This window comes from Phaethon aethereus (assembly GCF_964289735.1).
Source record: "Phaethon aethereus genome assembly, chromosome: 2".
Lineage (NCBI taxonomy): Eukaryota > Metazoa > Chordata > Aves > Phaethontiformes > Phaethontidae > Phaethon > Phaethon aethereus.
The window spans coordinates 113,481,823-113,496,914 of NC_138582.1; the positions used below are offsets into that span (position 1 = coordinate 113,481,823).

The 15,092-nt window shown below is 40.9% G+C and overlaps 1 protein-coding gene across 1 annotated transcript in view; it reads right to left on the bottom strand.

Annotated features, from left to right (window-relative positions):
- HECW1 (HECT, C2 and WW domain containing E3 ubiquitin protein ligase 1) overlaps positions 1 to 15,092 on the bottom strand; it is a gene marked incomplete at its 5' end in the record, with an annotated part of 190,275 nt that overhangs the window by 3,078 nt on the left and 172,105 nt on the right. The window contains 5 exons of the mRNA XM_081996466.1: positions 5,781 to 5,979; positions 7,185 to 7,299; positions 8,686 to 8,832; positions 12,921 to 13,050; positions 14,448 to 14,546. Coding sequence (XP_081852592.1) covers positions 5,781 to 5,979; positions 7,185 to 7,299; positions 8,686 to 8,832; positions 12,921 to 13,050; positions 14,448 to 14,546 — 690 coding nt within the window. The remainder of the gene's footprint in view (positions 1 to 5,780; positions 5,980 to 7,184; positions 7,300 to 8,685; positions 8,833 to 12,920; positions 13,051 to 14,447; positions 14,547 to 15,092) is intronic.

The following is a 15,092-nucleotide window of genomic DNA, read 5'->3' on the forward strand; positions in this document are numbered from 1 at the left end:
CATTTTGCAAAGCAACACTTGCGTTCTCCAGTTCAACAACTTTATAGGAAAAAATCCTTTCTCCAAAAAACGTTATCAAATAAAAAATGAACAGTAATTTTCAGGAGTCCTATGCTGGTTAGGTTTACACTTCTACCTACTTAAAGTACAAAACGCACTATATTGCTAAGGGCAAAACCCAAGTTCAGATTCTGGTCTGTGAAACAAATGTGGATCTACCACAACTCTGATGATGCCAGTGAAGCCCCCTTAATCTTATGAGAAGATAAATACATACAAAATTATCTGGTGTATATTTAGCAATGGGCTTAATTTGCTGCAAAGGTCAAAAGGGTTTTCTACTTGTGTAACTGAACAACATATTCTGCCTCACCTGAATGAGAGAGTTGATCGGGGCTGCTCAGTGTTTCCTCTCTCCTCAGCATTGCTGGACAATAGCACCTTTGCCTCTTGCAAGTGAAAGCTGATGCCTTTATTTTCCAAACTGGACTAAAGAAACATTTCTCAGCCTCTAGTCTGTTACATCATATGCTGTGTGATACTGCAGTACACAGGGCAATTAAACAGCAAGGATATTTTCCATAACATCCACTGTTGCCTAACTCTGTGCCTTGTCCTCCAAAGGGGTAAGTTCCTCCTGAACAGTGTTGACCCACTGATCCCAGTGAGAGTGACTAGAGTAAGCCTAATCCAGGGCACACTTGGTGCACATATTGGGGTGAAAACATTACATCAGCAGTGCAAGAAACACTTGTAGCAATGAGAAAAGTCTTTCTTCCCTTGATTAAGCTTCCTACCGCATAAGCCTGCTGACATTTGAGAGTGTGTTAAGGGAGTGAGAGGTCTGGAATAAGAATTAGATTGGTAAGAGCTTTTATGGAAAGCATTCTGGCCTCTCTAGAAGAAAATGCAAGAAAAGGCATGTAAACCAGCTCTGACCCTCATGTGCCCTCATCCTCCAGTAAGTAAAGCAGTAAACGGACCGCTTAAAATTTCATTCTTCCTGGCAGTCTGTCTTTATTGCTCAAAGTAGTTTTGGCGGGTCTGAACCTTTAATCTTGCTCACTGTTCACAGTGCTGTGCTATTTCCTTTTTTTTTAAAGAACTCTCTCTAAAAATTAGGGAGTATAAGCTTTTAAGATTTTTTGCATTCTTCTTTTGTCACTTCCTTTAATCCCCATAACGATGAGAGGCCAAAGGCAGTTAAGTATGCACAGAACCCACTCCTATCTTATTTATAACTTTAACCTATCAACTAAAATAAGACTTGCATTCTAACTAACCATGCCTGTCCTTTTCATCTTGCTTTCTTCACATGAACCCACAAACCACTCTTTGATCAACCTCAGGACCCACAGGTATCAACTTTTGCTCCTTTTGTCTGTAAGAAGGAACACTTATATGCTGTCTGGGAACAACTGCTTAATAGATTAATGTACATTTGTAGATGGTCTTTCTGCTGCATGTGAGAAAAGAGGAAAGAGAAGAAGGATGGGAGATAAGGAATGATAGAAGACAGCAAAGCACATACACTCAGTCCACTGAGAAAGAAGGAAATGAGGAAAACAAAGTTCTTCGTAGTCACACACAATCTTTTTTTTAATTGCTATATGGGATTCTGGGATGATTAAATATTTGATCATCTAATAGAGGGGGACAGCATTCTTTTACAAAAGATCAGATATTTACTAGCAGTGGTAATCTTTATCATACCTAAACCGCAGACAGTATGGTGGTAATCACTAATACTACTCTGCTGAGTGAAAATCTCTTTTGATGAAAGGGTAGTTGCAACTCAGCACGGATGGGGAAAGTGACCTCATGCGTCAAATATGATTATTTGAATCACTGAGATACATGCTGAGGTTCTTACTTAATTGATACTCAGACAGAAATAACCTTGGAGCTGACAGTTTTGGCCAGGTGAGAAATGCAACTGGGGCAGTGGTATTTGTAGGCACTGAACACTTTTGCAGGCTGAGGTTTTAAGAAGAGGGGACTATTGCCTTCTATAGCTATAGTTGAAAACACTGCTAGTTCTTTGCACATGTTTGTTTTGGGCCAGGAGTTCTGCTCCCACAATATCAGGTGAAGCTATGTAATTCCAGCTAGAAAGTCAGTGTCTGTTCATTAATGTTTGGTGGGGAACAAAGAATAAGTTCTTGTGAAACTATTGCTAGAACTGGTTCTGTGTTAACTATCTGCATGACCCAGGAAAGGTGAAGAGAGGCCTCTTGCTTCAGAAGAGGCTATAGCTGGAAGAATTCTCCATCCATCCCTACTCAGGCAACCAGTTACAAGAAGTAAAATATGTAACAACTCCTATTTTGGGGGAAAGTTTTGCATATTAGATAGGAAGAGTAAAACTCAACCTTGATGAACAAGTGGTTTGAACCTATTATTTATTCAGTGTTACTTCATTTGACAAGCTACATCTGTTTGGAAGAAGCCATGTCTCAGATTTACACTGACAGATCTGTAAATCTGGCAGTCTCTTTGGAACCTGCTTTAGGGTCATTGTCTAGAGATCTGAGATTACAGCAGCATCTCTGAGCTGTGTAGTACTTTGACTTTCTAACATATGTGATCTCAAAGTAAATATAGATAGGAATGATGTGTCTGGTACACATGCATACTCCAGAAATAAACCACTGGTGTAATCTAACTCTTATTTGTCTTATATGAACATATTACACCACTATCACCCTGTTCATGTAGGGGAACTGGTACTGATGAATAAGTGCACCAACTTAGAGTGAAGTTACCGGATTCTCAACTTTCCTGAAAAAGTCTTGCTTATCCTCAGTGCTTTCAAGAAGCACTCTAGGTGTTTTGTATTAAGTGGTTATGCTTCAGAAAGTGTTGTATTTTAGAAATTTACACCATGTCTCTTTTCTGGGAGTGCCACACTGCTGTCACAAGTGCAAAAGCATGGCTGGTTTAGGTATTATCACATCTTTCCTCACTATAAGGAAATGGCAGTTGCATGCTCCATTGCCAAACTGTACAGACAAGATGTAAGGGAGAGTTGCCTAACGACTTCAGCCATCTGAAGCAGGAGTGAGAGAATACAGAAGGAGTTCTGGACTCTCCTGATAGAGCCAAAAGTTATCTTGATACGTTGTAAAGCAGCTGAAAACCCAAAGACCAGACTAACCTATCCCCAGTGACCCCCCCATCTACCTGGATGTCAGGAAAGCCAAATGCATCAGCTTTATGCAAGCTTCCATACCACCAATCACAGCATTGCTTTTATTGGGTCAGGGCCTAACAACTAAGGCCAGTAATTAAGAGGTGCAATCCATACCTACGCACACAAACAGCTACATCTGATGATTGCTAGGACATGAGACAGCTGTTTTTTTTCCTTAGCACTTTGAAAACATGGAACAAGGGTAACTCACTGTGAAATTGTCGAATTGTTAGAGGGAGAAGGGAATTTGTTGTGGTTTATTTTAAACAGCTAAAGTTAGTTACACTCATTATATCACAGGGGCTAAAAGGCCTACAGGATATGACACATGACTTTTTTTTTACCCTCTAAGTCTAAGTAAATATGTAAGTAAACAAACACAAGCAATTCATAATCAGGCATTTTAAAAAAGTTTAAAATAACATTTATTTTGTTGCTTAACTAAGGATTTAGGGAGCCTCCAGGTTTAGCCTGTGTGTTTTATGTATTTCTTAACACTGTGTATACTTGGCAGCACCCCATAATTTTATAAAAAGGCAGGTAATAATTCATGGTGATCAAGCTGTGTTTATTCCCCATGAGCAAGTGTTGTTTCTCTTTCCCCTGGCTAAAATGAATGCAGAGCTCTAAGACTTCTAAAAGGTGCTAACAACTTTCACCTGGAAAAGAGGCCTCTTTCAGGGAGGGTGATCAGCAGAGAAACATGAAGTCGTTAATGTGAATATCTTGGGGCTAACCGAATCTAGGTCATAAGTAATGCCTAGGTTCACAAAGAAAGTTAAGCAGAGCAGAAAGAGGCCAATTACCTTTTCAGAACTTGATGGGTCAACCCAGGGCATTTTCTGTGCCTGCGCCAAGGCCTACCCTCCCCTCTCACACCTTCCCATCCCGAAGGAGTGCAAAGAGAGCTCTGCAGAAATGCTGCACAAGCCTGTGACTTCCAGTCGCTGCCTGTCTACAGGCAGGAATGCCCTTGGTCGGCTCTGAAACCCTTACATAGAACCAGACTAACATATATGCTGCAAAAGGAGGATCTGGCCTACACAAACTGTAGGTCTCAGGCTTTCTTTCCATATTGCTGGGTGAAGCTCAGAGGGCATGAGTCATCTCACTGACCTTACAAGTTTTCATTTGTTTTTAAATCTCAGTGACTACATCTAGCTTTCACATAGGCTCTAGTTCTCCATATAGTCTCTGTAGAGTCTTTACAGTTGATGGACATAAATCAGAATGTACCAGGTGTGATTCAGCTGAACTATTTTAAAAGTCTACGTTCAGCTGAGATGAATTGTGCCTTAAAACCACTTTTCCTGACTTCAGAGGGAGTCCACATAAGATGTCATTTCAGAATGTCTGCTGATAAAGTGCCCTGGTCCACCTCCTGTGTCTCCCCACTGCATAAGCATGAACTCGGGCAGGCTAGTACTAAGAAGATATTAGTACATATTTGGACTTCTCCTTTCCAGAGGACTCCTGGAGGTGTGCTTAAGTCCACGTCTTATAGTATGCTTCTGGGTAAACAACATGGATGGCAAGTAACTAGAAAATGGGACCAGACCCACTGTTAATTGATTGTCTGTATATATCTGCGAGGCCTATAAGAAGAGATTTTTGCTCTATGCCATGAAAGCAGCCTCCTTTGGACTGCAGCTGAAAGCAAATGATAGGAGCAGGAAGAAAGCATCCTTTGGATGGCAAATATTATATAAAAGGGTCACGTAGCAAAAGTATCTCAGAGGTGCTGAGGTGCGCCCCATAAAAAATGCTCTGTAATCTCAGTGGGGCAGAGCCTCAGGCAACTGTAAGGACATTCAAGAAAAGGTGACACACTTCAGTGGGGAAGGATGGATGGTCATGGATGAAGTGCTGGAGCAGACCACAAAGCTGAATGTATCACTGGCTAAGCCACAGCTCTCTTGGGTGGCCTTAGGCAAATCAGACCACCCCTCTGTGCTCCAGGCCCTTTGTTCTGAAAAGGAAGATGACCTCTCATTTGTGAAGCACTGTGAAGTCCATTGACTCTGTATGACATTATGGCTCATTTGCTCCTAGCTGGCTGACTGAACTAGATGTAACAAATTGGGTTATCATCACCACATGGTCTGAAGTCCCTTCACGAAGCTTCCTTGTGATGAAAAAGTGGAACCATCAGAGCAAATGAAGGGATTACGCTCAGGTCTCTGGCTAAAACTCAGACACAGATTCTGGCTTTCATGGCTCTGTAAACTCACAAGTATTTTTACTAGTATTTTGGAATTAAAGGGAACAGAATCAGCTGACAGGGTCCTGCTGGTCTGGATCTGTTCCAGAGTCAAAATAAGAGAACTAGGCTTGGACCTATGGAAATCTTTATCTTAACCATTTCCCAGGATTCAAAGTCGTTTAAATTGAGCCTGCAAATCAAAAAGGCAGCAAAAGAAAACACTTTTCTCTGAATGTAATTACAGAACAAACTGATAATTGTTTCTTTGCTGTTTTATGATGTCCTTACTGTATTCACTATCTTTCACTGGTGGAGAGATGCAAAAAAGTACGAGGCTCACCTTTCTCACAATATTTCTGGTTTTGTATCCTAGTTGGGACATACCTTGGGAGGGAGGTTATTTTCCCCCACTTCTCTATACAGAAGCGCCGTAGCCCATTGCTCCCTCGGAGAGCTGCAAAGCCCTCATATGGCACGCTTGATGTTCCAGTGACGAACTGCAACAACCGGAGTCTCTGCTCATTGTTAAATCTCTCCACTGCTGCCCAGAACCACCGGATTACTATGTGGCCATCATGGTAACCTAAACCAAGAAGCAAGAGAAAGAAATTAAAATCACCCCCTCTAAGTGGGAAGTGTAATATTGAAATATGTTACTATTATTGTTACTATACTAACTAGCATGGGGCAGTAGATCTCCCACTGAAAAGATCCTATCCTAACAATATATCTTGTTCTTGAGCAGTAGGTCCTCATTTGAAACCCTGAAACTCAGATGTATGAGGTACATTGGCCTCTCACAAATCCCTTGGCAAGAACTGGGGATAGCTGCATGAGATATAAAAGACCAATTGCGATATGCCAAACAGTGCGAGTCCTAACGACTTAATATCTCATTCCCAGATAAATTATTTTTTGGATCGCAGTAGTGTCCAACATATGGAGAGGAGTTTGCAAGCCCTTCCCTGGAAAAATTCCTACCTGAGAGGCTCTGTTGTCTTGGTTTATGCTAGTGAAAGCTGAATCTGTTTCAACAGCTAAACAGAAAAAAGTAGGAGGAGAATAACCTGAGGGACCAGCTGCACTTGTGGTAAACTGCATATTTGAAGGTAACACAAAGGCTGGGCAGTGAGCAGCAAAGACTTAAACCTTGTATTTTAGGGCAGGATATGTGAACCTCAGGGACTTTCCTTCTGTAGTGCAGAACTGGTGGATTTCACATTTATCCATCATCCAAGACAGACTGGATAAACCACACTCAGCATTTAAAGCAAGACCAGGCCAAGCATTAGAGGAGAACGGAAAAAATCCAACTTGACATAGTTTAGGCTGACGGAATGGTTAAGCAAGATCTGTATTTTGTTGAAGTGTAATGGGGAACTGTGAAACTCAGCTCTTGAATTCAGCTCTCTGCTGAAGCCAAGAGGACTTGTGATACTACTTTCTGTGAGGCCAGGAGTTCATTCAGAGTCATCTGAGTAAGTTTGTTTTAGATCTAATAGTGCAAATCCTTTTCAGTCCTTAATAGTCAAAACTCCTATTAAGTTGGTAGGTATTGAGCAGGTAAAATATGGATAGAAGTAGCAAAAGCAGTTTCAGTATTATGACATCTGTTGATCCAAACCTGAGATTCTACTTATTTTATTTCATGAGTTATTCTTCACAGAAACTTCCTGAACAAAATAGGGCATTTCCCTCAGGAAAGACAGAAGGAAAAGATGGACTGAGTCTTTCATGTTTTAGACTAAAAACAGTCAAGATATTAGTAAGCATCAGCAGGCAGTTTACCTCCACGATATTCCGTGTTGTTACGCCAGTCACTGAGATCTATTTCTGCAGTGCCAGCTATAACCAGCTCCAGTTCTCTGGCATCAAAAACAGAGACAAGCCTGGAGTCTACAACCTGGAACAAGAACCACTTGTAAGCACAGTTTCAGACTGGAAATAAAGCAGATACAATGTCTTATAAACCTATGGCTCTGATGGCCAGCTCTTTATTCCGATGAAGTCTGCATGCTGACAGCTAACTTCCACTCCTCTGCTGATAAATCTGTGCTCTTCTTCAAGGAGTCTGCTGATATTTTGAGCTGCAAACAACGATGATACATGAGATTTGACCAGAATGAAATGCTACAAGTGACAGGACATAATCTGCACAGAACATTCTTCATTGTTACATTCATTCTGACAAGGGATTTTGACAGTCAAAGACTGGATTTGTAATATGGACAATTTATATGTTTCGCATCGGAATTTGATTACAATTGTGTAGGAGTGCCCTCAGGTCTTCATCCACTGAAGATGCAGCCGAAGTTCACTTTCTTTATTATGTGAAACCAAAAGCTTTAAAACCCTGCAGTATTCACAGGAAAAAAAAGCTAGCAAACCATATGCACACTTCAGTAAACTGTACGGAGTCACTTAGCCAACCCCTTTCTACAGGAAAGAGCCGACCAAGTCTATTCAGCTACAAAGCCACCCTCACTGGCTGCCACTCCCAGTAAACGTCAGCGCACGACTACTTGGAGCCATCAGTTACCAGTACCATTCTGTGTGTCCCTTATCTGCTGTTCCGTTTTCCAGGGTTGCCATCCTTTCAGTTTATTTCCCTCTGCAAGACAGCCCTCAACTTCTGCTTATATTATACAGCTGCCAGGACAAGATACATGTTTGAATGTAATTAGTAAGGGGGGCAAGAATAAGCGACTACATGCGTTGGTCAGCAAAGCCACAGGTTTTCATCCAGTCTTTTGGCAGTCCTTATAGCAGCTCTGCCAGAAAGATGTTCTCAGATCCAGGTCTTCAGCAAAGATAAAATTAGCAAAATACAGGGACAACGATGGAGCAGCATCTATGAATACCAGCAAGATAATAGCTGACTGCCTCCTAGGATGAAGTTTACTGCAACAAGTCCCTAAAGATAGTGTCACACCAGCTCCTCACTGAAGTGTACAGTTCTTCACAATCTTCTTTTGTATCACAGCAGCATAAAACAAAATTTGCAAACAACTACTTCTCTTACTTTGTTAACGGAAAGCAGTATCCTTCTTACCTCTTGATTGTTATGCTTTATGACATTCAGAATAGACGTTTCTTTCCTTTCTCCCTTTAACATTAGCTAAACATACCACATCCAAGGTCCCTGTCTCTACAGATCCAGGCACTCCAATTCCTTGCCATGTGTCTGTTTAGCTATTTCGTAGGGTACTGATGAAGCATAGTTTAACCATGGGGTCATCTCATTCAGATGAGGAATGGAAGACTGTGGGAGCATCGTTTTGTTACTTACTTCGTAGAAGCCACGGACCAGGGCCTCTGTTTGCTGAACCACTCCTCGTTCCACTCGCCACTTAACCATTCTCTCAATGTACTCTTTTTTGTTCTTTTCTGTTACTGCTGTATTTGCTCCTCCAGATTTCAGCTCTCTCTCTGTCACCTACAGAACAAAGATAAATAGTGGTGTAGCAATGTATGGATCACATTGTGTTTGAAGTCTAAGTTGCACTTTGAAAATGTAAGTGAGAAATATAACAGCCATATTTCTATTTCTGGCCTGCCAGCCTCTTATCTATTTGCAGTAGAAACAAAAAGGATAATGAGGGACACCCCTCAGCCCTAGCCCTAGCCTTATCCCCAGCTGAAGCTCAACTTTCTGTTACTCCAAACTGTACCAGCAAAGACTGATTCGGAGAACACCACCCATAAGCCATGTACAATGTGCCACTCTGGCCCATCTTTTCATCCATCTCCTCTCCTTTCCACCCCTAGGAGCTGCAGAGAGGGTGACAACTGTATCAGCTTGCTACTTGCTGTAGATTATCCAAGCAACAGTACAAGAAACAACAGGAGGGAGAGGCAAAGACAGCGTTGGAATAGGCAGACTGTTCCACGAACTGGAAGGGATATCTACTTGACTCTTAGGCAACAAGTGTTACCCTTCCCCAACTAATAAATGTGTTTACTCAGAAATGCCAATAGCCAAAGAAATTATCACCAAATGAGTATTCCCAATACACTACCCAAGCAAGACCTGTACAGCACCCTGCACAGACAACACGTATAGTCACTGTGGGATTCAGAGTTTTGTATCAGCCATTCAAACCTGCAAAGTTTTTGTACTGTAAATAACTTTTTTTAAAAACCAAGAGCTACAGCATTTCATTGCATTTTAATGGTTAATTTAATTGGCTTGGGTTACTAAGGCTTAAGATTGAGAAGGAATTTAAGGAATCAGTCTAGATTCTATCCAGCAAGCACATACTCCTCACATGTGACAGAAAATAATATTTATCTTGCAATTATTTTCACATTTAATCTAGTGGATTTAAAAGGAAGAATGTTTTTGCTCTCCTCTAGTTTTCTGCTGCTGTAACAACGATGTCCAGTACAGATGGTAAATGAGCTGCATGAATACATATTCTTTTTTTTATTATTTACATATTATTTATATTATTATCTATTTATTAGCCCAACAGACAGCACACAGTATATATAGTATTTAGGTCAGTTTGCTTGAGGGACCTGTTGTAACATTATAAATTATGGAAACACTCCATGAGTCACCTAATCTGTAGCTTTGTTGAGAAATAGCAAGAACAAGTAAGGTTGGATGTAATGAGTTAGGAATTCTTAGCTGGTTCAGGTTAAATTCTCAAATGTAAATCACTGCATCACCATTACACAAACAACACTGCATCGTCCAGAGGGTAAGACTCTGGCCCAGCTGCCATGCTGTATTCTTCAAGACTGTGTGGCATTCAGATACATCTGTTAAAACCAACGACTAAACGTTGTCTAGCTTTAAGCATGACTATAAGCCCAGATGTTCTAAATATCCTGCAAGATTTCCCAGGAAATCCAGGAAATCCCAAGAAATCACCTAGACATGCTAGTGATTTCTTCAACTTCTCATATCTGTATAATTTCAAATACAGTAAGTTATCTAGAATTGGAGGCAGGCAATCAGTAACAGTATGTCCTTATTTTTCCTTTCTTGTTCATAGAGGCATTAAATACAGCTGTGACCTGGAATTCAGAATCAGGTTTCAGAGTAGCAAGGAGACATTTCAACCATTCCTTTTATCTGACTAGAGCAATTGCTAGGGCTCGGAGATAGACCCTATCCACATACAGAGATATGCAGCTTGGAGAAAGGCCTGGAAGAACACTTCCTATTGGGTAAAAGCATGAGGAAGTACTTAGGGTCACAAGCAGTCGATGCCTCTCTCAGTCTTATAAGTGAAATTCTCAAATTGGCATCCAGTCCCCACCAGTAAAAATGTGTGACACTTGGTTTGACATCATGTCTCTGCTACTACAGTAGTGCTCCGGGCACTGGTATGCAAGAAGGCTAGAGCTCCTCAGTAGTAAATTCTAATAAAAAACGTACCAAGAAAGAGAATTTGGCCTGAAAGGTTTAAAAGCTAAATACATGTCAGAGATGAGACAAGAAAAAAAAAAAATGAAAGTAGCAGTGACTGGTCCATAATAAAGTCATTGTGGAAGCAGGAGAGAAGGGCTGTAACACATCTACCACATAGCTTCTCAAAGAGACACTATTTCTTGTTTGCCTTACCCAACCCTTGAAATCCAGCTTCCCAAATATTAGCAGGGTTCCCACTGTGATCTACACTTGCACATGTATCCAGCAAAGCAATGTTCAAATGGCATATAAGTGGTCAGATAATCTTGGCATGCAAGAATTTCCAACTGGGATCCACCTGTGAGCGTAAAATGTGATTTGCGATTTTGTTGCTATTTTGCTGTCAGCACTTAGCAAATTTCAGAAGGGGGAAAATCTCACTTTCACTTAGGACTCAGATTCTGACAGCATGTCATAATCCACAGCATAGAACCATGCTTTCCCCCATCACTACATCTAGCAAGGTCAGTGTCTAGTACATGTGAAATAAAGTACTAGACAACATGTGAACGGGTGTAAAAATCTGGCTTTTGGCATTCTTTTGCTTTCATATCATAGTATCTGCAAGAGATTGTGATTTTTTCCTATTCTCTTTGGAGCCATCTCTTATCTTCCACAACAGACTCCAATGTAATTGTCTATCTCTTTTCTTTGGGGAGAGTATAACAAGTAATTAGTGTGCCAAATGTTACCTTCAGATGCATCAGGGCAATTCAGGCTGAGATTCTTATTCATCTTTGTAGTCTTCCAATGTAAATACAAACTTGTCTCATCTGTCTTTGTGAATATGCCTGTATGTTTCTGTCTGTCTTTGTATATTAGTGTCAACTGAATGTCATGCAAGCTGTCAGCTCAAAGTCCATGAAAAAACTCTGCATTTAAGTCTGTGGAAAAACAGTATCACCTTTCCTACAGGGGCTTCTTTCTTCAATTCTTCTGCTCCATCCTTTTCATTACATCCACCCTTGACTCTGCTCATCCTTCATGACCTTGTACTATAAACAGACTAAATTCAGTTTTAAAAATATCCCCCTGAAGTCTTGCCTGCTTTCTGTTACTTTCAAGCTTATAGTGGAGCAGTCCTTTTACTCTCAGGGCCAGAATTCCTTCCCTCAGAAAGCAGTCTAACTCTCCCCTAGCTTGCAGAGCTACCCTAGCTCTGTGCAAACTCCTCCTGTCAACTTTATTTTCAAGGGCTAAGAGCCACTCTCTGTACATTCTGCCTGATCCCGCTGCTCCCTTTGGTACTTTGTGTCTGCTCCTTACACAAGTTAACTTCCATCACTTGAGCTTCTGGAGCACTTGGTGAGCTTGGTTCTTCAGTCTCTCTAGTTTTCAGTATCTCCTTGGAGGTCCTTAATCTTGGTCTAAATATTGCTTTGGGTCCCTTCAAGGCTTTCCAGAGACACTTATAATCTAGCATGGGTTACAACAGCAGAGAGCACCAAGGCTTCAGTGCAAGCCAAAGAATCCCACAGGAGGTACTTGTTCTGGCTACCAGTCTGCACTTAAGGCAGGGTTGTGCCCTATTTAAGGCTATAGTTAGCCAGATCAGCTAAGTTGAAGAGAATTGTCTAAGGTAGAGTTGGGTGGTAGAAAGCATAATAAATGGTTGTACATACCAAGTTGTTAAGTAGGTGCAAGGTAAGGAAGAGACACAGTTTTCTAACAGGGAGATATCAGACAAAATAATGGTGAGAGTTGCCAGGTCTTACACCACCTGCCAAATGTTTTTTTTCCCTCCTACCCCTCTGCCCCCCGCCTTCCATCCTTTCAGTCACATCAGCTTTAAGTTACATTGCTTGCATTCACTGAATGCCACATCTGCGTGAACTACACCCTGGAGAGAAGAGCTGCACTCCACTTGAGAGAATTCCTCATGCTCATCCGTGTGTGGCTCAATAGGCCTGTAGGGGGGCTAGTATTTTATATTATACACCCTAAGAATAAACATCTGCATTGAAACAGGTGGCTTGAAAGAGAAGGCAGAAGAAAATGTTACTGAAAGGCTGAAGGATCTGTTCTGACAGAAAGATGTTCACCATGCACAACTCTGTCAGCTTAAAATCTGCTTTTCAGATATTTTGCATAGCTGTGCTCACCTGTCCAAACACCTCCTCATTCACTGTGAAGGTGAGATCCAGGATATCTGTGATGTTATTATCCTTCATCCACTGCAAGCTCTGATGGAACTCTTCATCCAGGTACTCTAAGTCGCTTAAATCACACGGCCTGATTAAGAGACAAGAAAAAAGACATAGCTGAATATATGATCCATGACTATTGGCGGGCTGACGCACTATTAAGAACATGAACAGATTTATGCCAAAGATCCAACATAACACTGGTGTTTGTTTGGTTTTAACATCAAAGCCTGTTACACAGGCCCTCTTAAAGCAGTTCTGCAACTGTCTGCTTTGCATGGCTGGGCTCAAGGCCAAAGCTGTTGGCTGCCTGCACTATTTGCTGTCGGAAGGCATCCCTGGGGCTTGATTTCATGTGAATCTTCAGGATGCCCTGCACTTCAGGGCACATTCTTACCTTCAGTCCAGATGGGCCCGGCCATGTTGTGCCTGGCTGCTTCCATGTGTCTATCATCCTTGAGGTGAGCACACAAGACTGACATGAGGCAGACCAGGCAGCCTAAATTTCTGCTAATGAGTCAGCCTTGTTTGCTGAAAGGGCAGGTGGATATTATGAGCAGTCTGGTTTCAAATAGCCTAAAGGGGCAATAAAAGGATGCAGGCAATGCTTTAGGTTTCAGGCTGTTTCCAGACTAGCTCAGATACAATAGAGATATAAGTGCTGGGACCCCAGCAATACTCATTATTTAAAAAAATTAAATACAGTTAAAGAACTCAAAGGACTATTGAGACAAATATCTTTACTGATTTGGAATTATCCTAAATGATAAACTATTTTAGCTACGCTTTATTCTACTCTTTGTCATTTAATTGCAGTCTTGACTTACTACTTATAGCTTTTCTGATTGCTACAAATTTTATGGACCTTGTCTTATGGCAGTCTATTAATTAAAGAGGGACAGATTGTCAATTAAAGTTAACCTTATAAACTTGACATTGAAAGTAATATTTTATTGGTAGCTTCTACTTACTAGTGTAAAAGACAGTAGAAGACCAACACAAAACATTCACTATTTATATCTACATCAGCATTCCTAATAAATCCGAGTTGTGTTTACAATAACAACCTACTCCACCAGTAAGGCATGAGAAATTATGTATTTTTCTTAATATGACACCCCCTTTTTTTTTTTTGCTGTTGTTTTGTTCCATCAAAGATGCTTTGCAGTCTTCCACTGCATTTTAATCACTTCGGTAACTTGTCATTATTAGTAAACTCTGGCATTATGAGTCAGTACTTTCAAAAGTGTGTTCCTAAATGTCATACTTATTATGCATTTTTATCAACATAGTATTTACGAAGGGCAAGTTCTTGGAGAAAGTAAAGAAAAATTAACACACATTTGTCTTCTATCACAGACCAACCAACCAACAGCGGCAAGGACTTGAAGGTCAGAGTGCTCAAAACAACTCCACAAGAGCCTGTGTCTCTGTAGAACTCGCTGCAGGATCACTGTTTCTGCATGGCTGCATGCTTATACTTACAGCCTTAGCAGTGCTTTGTAGAACGGCCTTGTGAAGAAAGCATCAAGAAGGTACTGATGAATGAGAGCAAGGCCAAGAATACGACCGCTGAACCTGAACCTGGGATATAAAAACACAGAGTAAATCAAGTATAGTTATGCTTGATATACAAGACATTCAGCATAGAAACTTACACAGGCAGCAACTGTTCTTTTTTTCTGACTTAATTTCTTAAATTTATTAATTTATTTCCAAGCAGATACCTAACACCACCTCTTGCACCTCTGATAAATAAATGGATCTCTTCTTGATCCACCTACTACAGTACCCATATGTGCAGCTGGCATGCTATATGCTCTCCTGTGCCAAACCATTAAAGACTCTGAAGACTCACCTTCTGTGATCTTTAGTTGAATGTTCTGATACAAACTGACTCCATCAAACACAATATTTAGCCAGCGAAATGCTGTAATACTCCACCTCACCTCAGCAGAAAACATACTATCAAAAGTATGTTTTTGCTGCAAAGGATAGTTGGTGAATCAGTATATCTAGTTTCTGACTGGTTACAACCCCTCCCAAGGTGGGCCTTTAAAGTACTTTAAAAAGGTAACAAGTTGCCTTTACAGAGGTAAAACTGAAGTTAAAGTTAGTTAACTGTTGTGA